Source organism: Piliocolobus tephrosceles, chromosome 17 (assembly GCF_002776525.5).
Source record: "Piliocolobus tephrosceles isolate RC106 chromosome 17, ASM277652v3, whole genome shotgun sequence".
NCBI classification, from domain to species: domain Eukaryota; kingdom Metazoa; phylum Chordata; class Mammalia; order Primates; family Cercopithecidae; genus Piliocolobus; species Piliocolobus tephrosceles.
In genome coordinates, this window is record NC_045450.1 from 73,562,982 (window position 1) to 73,571,759 (window position 8,778).

General features: G+C 58.3%; 1 protein-coding gene across 2 annotated transcripts; it reads left to right on the forward strand.

Annotated features, from left to right (window-relative positions):
• Window positions 1–1,258: 1,258 nt before the first annotated feature.
• TRAPPC2L (trafficking protein particle complex 2 like) lies at window positions 1,259–5,547 on the forward strand. Of its 2 annotated transcripts, none has more exons than XM_023228883.2 (5): window positions 1,259–1,360; window positions 2,777–2,949; window positions 3,825–3,912; window positions 4,053–4,132; window positions 5,348–5,547. In XM_023228883.2, the coding sequence occupies exons 1-5, from the start codon at window positions 1,328–1,330 to the stop codon at window positions 5,394–5,396; spliced, it is 423 nt and encodes a 140-aa protein (XP_023084651.1). In that variant the 5' UTR covers window positions 1,259–1,327; the 3' UTR covers window positions 5,397–5,547. The 2 variants fall into 2 exon arrangements, with proteins under 2 accessions (XP_023084651.1, XP_023084652.1); XM_023228884.2 differs by having other exon boundaries at window positions 5,351–5,547.
• Window positions 5,548–8,778: the final 3,231 nt, after the last annotated feature.

Sequence of the window (8,778 nt, forward strand, 5' to 3'; positions counted from 1 at the left end):
TTTTTCTTGTACCAAGTTTTCTAAATCTGTGTATTTTACATGACCAGCACCTCCCAATTCCGACAGCCACAACTGCCCAGCCCCTGCGTGCGGCCCGTGGCCCCCACTGGTCAGCACAGGTGGATCTGAAGGCCCCTGTCAGGGTCTCCGCTGGTCTGCAGCCAGCACACAGGGGCTGAACGACATTGATGGCCCAAAACTGTCCGGCCCAGCACGCGGTGTCGTCCCAGTCCTCACACACCACGTGAGCACAGCAGGACAGCTGTGACCCCTCCCCCAGGGGAGGCGGCTGAGGCTCAAGAATGGCAGTGACCCCCCAGCTTGGAGACAGCAGGGTTTGAACCCAGGTGTGTCTGGGGTCCTGCACGGTGACCCGTGGCCCAGGCAGACTCATTACTGAGTCTCCAGGTGGCTCCCACAAGGAGTTAAGGAAGGAGGCCTCCAGGCCGGCTCTGTGATCCCTGACCCCGCACCTGCCCACCAGGGGATATTCCAGCCTTTCCGGACACCTGACCTTTGCTCAGCGTTCTCCAGGGGACAAAGGCAGCCTCAGGTAAGACTGGAGCCCAGCAGGGGGACCCGGAGGCCTGAGACAGCGGGAGTGATTCCCAGGGCGACGCAGCTCTCAGGCAGGGCGGCAGGAGCAGCCCCTTCCTCCCTTTGAGGCGGCCACGCTGCGCGCCCATCTTCCCAACAGCAGAGGGCGGGAAAGGGCAGACCGGGGAGGCAGGGCCCGGCGGTACGCCGGTCACCCACCTGCGAGGTAGGACGCTGGCCCGGTCACGCAGCACAGTGACAGCGCGGGTGCTGACCGGTGACCGCCGAGACCCCACGCCTGGACACCGCGGCCACTCCCCGCGGGGCCTCCCCCTCCCCCCACCCCGCCCCCCCCCCCCCCCCCCCCCGGCCCCGCCCCGTCCCACCGCCCGCACTCACGTCGTCCATGAGCAGAAGCAGGATGTTGGGGGGCTGCGGGGCGCCCGAGGCCCCCATCCCCGCGGCGCTCAGCACCAGCACCAGCCGCCACCACCTCGTTGCCGCGACAACCGCCGCCATGGCAACCACCGGAGCCGCGGAGCCCGAGCCAGCGAGTGGACCCAGCGAGCGTCCGCCGGCCCTTCCGCCTGGGCTGCGGGGCGGGGCCTGGACGGCCTCGTGACCAGTAGGGCGGGGCCAGAGTTCGCGTCGGGACGGAGGCGGGGCCTGGATGGCCTCGTGACCAGTGGGGCGGGGCCAGAGCCAGCTGCGAGACGGGCGGGGCGGGGCTTGGGAGCTGCGTGGCCAGCGGCGGGTCACGTGATGCGACGCCGGCGCCGGGCCTCCCAAGATGGCTGTGTGCATCGCGGTGATCGCCAAGGAGGTGCGTACGCGCGGCGCAGGGCGTCCGGGCCCGCACCATCCTCGCCTCTCCGCTCTCTTTCTCCTTCCCTGGGCCTAGAAGGCGCCTTAGGAAATGGGACCTGGAGGAGGCCTTCGCCGAGCTCCAGGGGTCAGGGGCTTCGCGGTGGACGAGCCACCCGGCAGACCCTGAGCTCCCCAGCTCCGCACTTGCCCGCCCCGCTGCTGAACGCACCCCTCGGCGCCCCAGGTCTCCTCCCCGTCAGGATCCACCGGAAGCCTAGGTGGTCCGGGGCACTGCCTCTGTCCTCAGTAGGTTCTGGCGGTTCTCTCCAGCGCTGGCTTCCCGCGTGCCGCCCTTCTGCCAGTCTCCCAGGAGCCGAGTTAAAAACAAATCGGATCCTGTCACGCCTCTGCCTGAGACCTGTGCAGTGGCTTCTCGTTGCCTTAGGATGCTGTCTGAATAACCTGGTCTGGTATCCTTTCCCCCCATAACCCTTGGCACCCTCCGCTCCAGCCAAACAATTCTGCAGCTCCCTGGACATGCTTTGCCCTCTCACCTCTGGGCCTTTGCACCCGGAACACCTCTCCCCAGCTCCCACCCTCTTTACTGGCCCACATACATTTCTTCTGGGAAGCATTTTCTGAAGGCTGAGACTGAGCTGGGTGGCTGTCCACACTGTGCTCCTGCTGCATGGAGCCTTCATTTCCTAGCCAGGATCTCCCCTGAGACCACTCTGGAGGCCGCTCCCTGCTGGGCAGTGGCTGCTGCTAAGCTTCTCATGGGCTTCCCTCCTGGCCACAGATGATCATTTGCTTGTTTGTGGGTTTATTGACTAGGTATCATGTAGCCCCATGAGGGTAGCGAGGACTCTTGTTCACTGTATTTCTGCAGGACCTCGTGCTGAATAGACACAGGGTAAATGGTGGTGTATGAAAGCCCAAGAAAGCAGCTGTTAATTCTGGGCTTACGATGGTCAGAAATGAGAAATGAAGGGAATTTGTAGCTGAGTCTTGAAGGGTTTAGTAAAAGGGTCACTGTCAAGGTGAAGAAAAGCCAGTATTTAGGGTACTGTATTTGGGTGACCCATGCAGAGCCAGAGGTGGGCTGAGGCAGAGTGGCCTCCAGAAGAAGGTGAGAGGCCTGCCCGGGTGCCAGGCTTGATCGTCAGGCTGTGCTCAGGCCCATTTTTCTGAGTTGTCTTTTCTGGCCACCCTACTGCTGCTGCTTTGCAAACAACACATAAATCTTCTCAGGTTAGGTGGGATCCCCTGAAGGCAGTGCCCACTGCGGCCTGGAGAATGAAGCGGTGGGCCTTAGAGAATGGGAATGCATTCCCCGGGTGGCTGAAGGTCACGACTCTCTGCAGCATAGTTCAGAGCTGGTGTGCGCTGGGTGGAGTCTTGTCCTTTCAGTCGCCGTCATCCTTTCTTGCAGAATTACCCCCTCTACATTCGCAGCACCCCCACGGAGAACGAGCTGAAGTTCCACTACATGGTGCACACATCTCTGGACGTGGTGGATGAGAAGATCTCCGCAATGGGGAAGGCCCTGGTCGACCAGAGGGAGCTGTACCTGGGCCTGCTCTACCCCACGGAGGACTACAAGGTGTATCTTTCAGGGCAGGGTGTGTTTCAGGGAGTACCTACAATTGCAGGATGTACTTTAGGATCAGATAGCTTGAAACCTTTGAGAAGAAAGAAAAAGAGGTGAGAGTTTTTGGCCAGCCAGGGAATTAGGGACGCCTGAGGTGAATGAAGGCCTCTAACTCTTCTCTCTCTTTCACTGGAAGAATCATTTGGGAAAAGCAAGGTTAGAATGCCCTGTAGAATGTTTTGGTTTGCACCTGTCTGTTGTCTGGTTTGCAGAGGAACTGGGACACTTCTGCTTTGTACGTGCAAGGATTTCTTTCCGTGCTTTCCAGGGGGAGCCACCACCTTTGAGCAGGGGATAACGGTTTCATTTATTTTGTTAGGCCTTGCCTCGTAGGTCACTAGACACACTCCTCTAGTCCCTTGGGACAAATCACTTGAGGCCATGGAGTTCAAAGACCTTCCCAAAAGTGGTAATATAGCTTGTCCATGGTGACATTTGCTGGTAGCCACTATTTTACAAAATAACGTGGCCTCTACAGAGGGGATCTGCCTTGTTCACGAGCCTCTGCTTTTGCAGTTAATTTTTGGGCCAGGCATTGATTCCTAAAGAGGGTGATCCAGACAGACAGACTCCGAGTCTAGGTGATTCGGCTCTTGGAGTGTGAACTGGGTAAGGCTTGGCTGCCTGCCCCTTGCTTCTCCCGCAAACACCAGACGTCGCCCTAGCGAAGTATTTAGGCTTGCACCCAGCACGGTCACTGCAGGACCAGCCCAGCCTGGGCATTTCCTGTGATTCAAGGTTGCCACGTTTCTCCAAAGGGAGGGCCCGCAGAGGGTCCTCCGCTGGCAGTCCCTGTGTTACGAGTGCCTTCCCCTAACCAACTGTGCAGATACGGCTACGTCACCAACTCCAAGGTGAAGTTTGTCATGGTGGTGGATTCCTCCAACACAGCCCTTCGAGACAACGAAATTCGCAGCGTAAGTCGGGGTTAGAAGGCCATGCCCGAGTGGGTGTTTTGTTTTTCCTTTTTGACTTTGTTTTGAAATGCTGAGAAACCAAAAATCTGGCCCTGGCTGTGTGTACCTGGCAATGTCACAGTTTGCTGGGTCTTTTTCAGATGTTCCGGAAGCTACACAACTCCTACACGGACGTGATGTGCAACCCCTTCTACAACCCGGGGGACCGCATCCAGTCCAGGTGGGCCCTACTTTCTGTGTCTTGCCACCTTCTCTCTGTAGGACCTGCCTTGCCATTTTGGTTGCCAAAATGCAACCATTTGGAAAATAAGGGAGGAAAGGTCTTTTTAAGCTATGAGCACCATCCCCTTAAAACCCCTAGGGCAGAGGTTTTAAAGCCACAAAGCCCTGTTTTTCCACACCAACTCTGACACAGATCTCCAGTGCGTAAAGGGGATAGAGTGTGTGTGGTGCGGGGAGCGGAGCTTGCCCATTTGGCTTCCCAGGCAGGACTCAGGGCCAAGCACATGAGCAGTGGCTTTCAGGGATCACACATCCTCTTGTCACTACCTGATCAATTTTTTTTTTTTTTTTTTTTTTTTTTTTTTTTTTATTGAGACAGAGTCTGGCTCTGTTGCCCAGGCTGGAGTGCAGTGGCCGGATCTCATCTCACTGCAAGCTCCGCCTCTCAGGTTTACGCCTTTCTCCTGCCTCAGCCTCCCAAGTAGCTGGGACTACAGGCGCCTGCTACTTTGCCTAGCTAGTTTTTTGTATTTTTTAGTAGAGACGGGGTTTCACTGTGTTAGCCAGGATGGTCTTGATCTCCTGACCTCGTGATCCACTCGTCTTAGCCTCCCACTACCTGATCTTTTATGTTGAATTTGAACAGTCAGGAACCTGGTTTGCAGGCATCTTCCGAATGGCCCACAAAATAAACAGACTTAACTTTTGAATGGCATGAGGGAAATGCGGGGTCCACGCCTACACTCCAGACTTGCTTCCAACGAGTCCCCAGTTCCAGGACATAATTCCTTGTGGTTGGCAGGCAAGAAGATGCTGCAGTGACCCAAGCCAGGCCCTTCCCTCCACCAGGACTCAGTCTTGGGGCCATCCTGGGTCCTAGATGGGAGCAGGCAGGCGAACGTCCATGCAGTCTTGCCTCCTGGGCTGCACAGGCCTGTCCTTGCCACACCACTATCCTGCCTGCCCATGCTGCTCCCTCCTCCACCCCTTCCTGGGGCCTTGAGAGACTGCACAGGGAACTTGGAGGCAGCAGATGGGTTCTCAGTGCCGGGTGGGGCAGGACTCCTGTCCTGGCCTCTCAGCTGAGTTCACGTTTCTGGACCCTGGAGAAGGCCCTGAGCGTCCTGTGGACGGAGCCCTGCTGCCCTGCCTGTCTCCGTGAGCAGAGAGGTGGAGGGCCTGGCTTTCCTCTGAGCGGGTCTGTTTCTCTCAGCAGGGCCTTTGATAACATGGTGACGTCCATGATGATACAGGTGTGCTGAACGAGCTGTGCCGCCGGCCATCGCAGAGGATCCCACGCGTGACCGTGGTGGCCATTGGTCTGTTCTCGTCGCCTCTTCCTGATTGGGATGCCTGGGGCTTTCAGGGCAGGCAGCTGTGCATGTTGTCTCAACTAAAGGTCTTGTGAGATGAGATTTGGCTTTTTCCTTCCGTGTCAGCCAAGGATTTAACTAAGAAGAATTCAACTAAGGACTTTCAGGGGTGTGGGCAGAGGTTTGGGATTAGATGGTGCAGGAAGCCTGTCCCCAGTTGTCTCGAAGGGGCAGAGGCAGGGGCGCCTGGAGCCAAGAGTTCGTGAGCCTGCAGGACCTGTGACCATGTGGGTCGCCCGTTGGCTGAACAGGTGGACTGGTCTGGAGGGGGCGGCCTCCTGAGCCCAGAACCAGATCTAGGGGCAAAAGGGGAGCCGGCGTGCCTTCCCACAGGGGAGGGCCCTCCTCTTTCTGGACTTGGCCTCCATTCTTTGCATCTGGCCCAACGTCTAGACTCAGCCCGGCCTGAAAAGAACCCTTGTGAAACCTGGGAAGCCTCGTGGTCCCGTGGTGTTGGCTCAGCTGCAGCCCTCATCCTAAACCCTGGAGCGCAGACTTGAGGCGCCCCTTCCTGCCTGTTGGTGCTGAGGGGTTGGGTGCTGTGTCGCTTGATGACATGGCTGACTACCGCCCAGGGCAGTGGCCAAGCCCACAGTGGTGTCAGTGCCGCCGGCGTCCTTGGGGTCCAGCAGTCGAGGCTCAGCCAGCTGAGGAGACACCCCCCCCCCCCAACAGCTGGTTCCAGCACTGGTCCAGGACTGGAGAGTTTCTCAAGGACCTTGAAGGCCCCAGGAGCCCCTGCAGCAGGAAAGGCTGTAAGGGGGTCAGCCTGGGGCAGACACAGGGAGGGGAACTTTCTCGATACATATTTGCCTTTTCATCCCATCCAGCAAGCACAGTGTTAATTTTATAAATTATAGAAGAAGAAATCAGCCAGAAGTGTGTGTGAAAACCGCGTGCCCCAGGCCTCCCCCGCCCCAGGGTGAATTGGAAGTCCTGGCGTGGGCCGAGGTGCACCAGGCAGCTGGTCTGGGTGCACGTGGGCCACAGGCCACCCTCACACGGTTAAATCTTTAACAAGAGCCTCATGTTTGTTAAAGGTGGGACCCCAGCCCAAGCACCTAGCACCTCCCCACTGCAGCCCACTGTGAAATCTTTGCCTTTTAGTGGGGATCGCTCCTGCCTGAGTCCTGGCTGTGGTGGGGACTCTGCACGTTGCTAACCCAGCATCCATTCTCCTTCCTCCCTACTGACAGAACTCCGGTGCCTCTGCACAGTTCTGACAGTGGGCAGATGAGAACCATGTCCTGGCCTCCCTCGCAGCCTGGGGTGTGCAGCTGTGGCAGGGAGGTGGGTGGTGCTGGGAGAGACTTGCAGGGAAGCTCCTGTGAAGAGGCTCAGCTGCCACGTGCAGGGCCCTTCCCCTTTGCCTTCTTCCTGCCTGGAACATGGATGTGATGGCTGGTGCTGGGACAGCTGTCCTGAGAGCATGAGGGAAGAGTCACACCCTGAGGACAGTGGCGCTGATGCACAACACGGGAAGGACCCTGGGCCTTTGCTGACACGGAACACGGGAAGGACCCTGGGCCTTTGCTGACACAGAACGTGGGAAGGACCCTGGGCCTTTGCTGACGTACCAGCCCCGGACTACTTAAGTTCAGCTTTTTTTAAATGTGAGAAAATAAACGCACCCCTCTCTGATTTAAACCACTGCTATTTGGGTTTTCTGTTAGGTGTAGCCAGACCCACCTGTAAGTACTTTTTACATTAGGGAGTTTTCACAAGCATTGTAAGGCACCATCCCCATTTTAAGCCCAAGGAAACAAGTCATCTGCTCACCTCTGATCTGACAGCAGAACTGTCACGTGGCAGCTTCGTGCTGTCTCCACCCCGGGGTTGGCCTCATGGAGGGCCACAGTCCTCCTGCCCACTCCTTCCTCGACCCCAGGCGACTTCTGCTGGACACCACATGGGGCAGCCCCTCCTCCCCTTCAGGCAGCGACAATACTGCCTCTTTCTTCTGCTGCAGACGGGACGATGAGCCTGTTCTTATTAGTTGCCCAGCCGAGCCAGCCAGAGCATCTGCCTCCTCGACGCAGCCGCAAAGGCCTCTGCAGGTCATGGCACAGGGTCTCATCACCTGGAAGGGCCATGCCGAGGGGTTCCCAGGTCTTCCTCCGCCTTGGCCTGTTCAGGTGTCAAGTCCACAAGGAAGGAGGGGCTCCCCGGGCTCACTCCGCTGTCTCCTTGCAGTGGCCACACAGAAGGCTGAAGATGGACAGGAACTAACCTGCGACATGGGCTAGAACAGCCAGGGACCGGACACACCCGTGGGCATGATACCTGCGTCAAGGCCAGCAGCAAACCCTCGCTGAGGGCCAGACCCTGGTTCTGGGTACTGAGCAGTCAGGGGCTGCCGTCTGCCAAGTGCTGTGCTTGCCTCAGGCCCCTCCTGCAGCCCCCAGCTGTGAGCAGTGCGCACTGGGCCCTGCCCTGGGTGGCTGGGCAGCTTGACCTCCCTTCTGGGCTAGGCCTGGCTCTCACTCTGATGCTGGGACAGCCCCCTCAAGCCCACCCTGAAGCCAGACTTGCTGGCAAACCAGCAGAGGCCTGGGCAGAGCAGCTCACAAACCACGGTGCCCGGGGCCCCAGAGTGGACCTCAGGCAAGATCAGGACAGATCTTGGAGGGCCATGGCGGCTCCTTGGTCGGGTATCCCGGTAATTAGGTCAGAGAGCTCGGTCTCCAGGCCTGCACCGTAACAGAGCACCGCGTGGAGAGGCTTCAAACCACGGGAACGTGTTTCCGCCCCGTGCTGGAGGCGGAAGTCCAAAGGCTGGATGTGGCTAGGGCTGGCTCCTTCTGGAGGCTCTGGGGTGGGTCTGCTCCAGCCTCTGCAGCCACTGCCAGCCCCTGTCATCCACGGCATTGCTCCAGCCACTGCCTCTGTCCTCACAGTCTTGGAGCGTCTCTTGGTCTCTGTAACCAGTGTGTGTTTGGGTTTAGGGCCACAGGTAACCAGCGTGTGGTTGGGTTTGGTCTCATGTAACCAGTGTGTGGTGTTAGGGACTGCAGGTATCCAGTGTGTGGTTGTGTTTAGTGACCACAGGTAACCCAGGACCATCTCTAGACCTTTCACTGAATCCCATCTGCAAAAACCCTTTCAAGAGAAGTTCACATTCACAGGGTCTGGGGATCAGGACATGGACGTGCTTTGGGGGGCATCATTCACCACACTACAGAGGCCAACACTGACCCAAGACTCCACGGTGGGGTGGGGGCTGGTTTGGGGAGGAGGGTGGGGGCGGGTTTGGGGAGGAGGGTGGGGCGGG

Bases quoted from the DNA above. Each gene is read 5' to 3' on its own strand.
- TRAPPC2L (XM_023228883.2), top strand. From the start codon at position 1,328: ATGGCTGTGTGCATCGCGGTGATCGCCAAGGAG. The intron at 2,950-3,824 runs GTATCTTTCAGG...CCAACTGTGCAG, and splicing joins CCCACGGAGGACTACAAGGT to ATACGGCTACGTCACCAACT. The intron at 3,913-4,052 runs GTAAGTCGGGGT...GGTCTTTTTCAG, and splicing joins GAGACAACGAAATTCGCAGC to ATGTTCCGGAAGCTACACAA.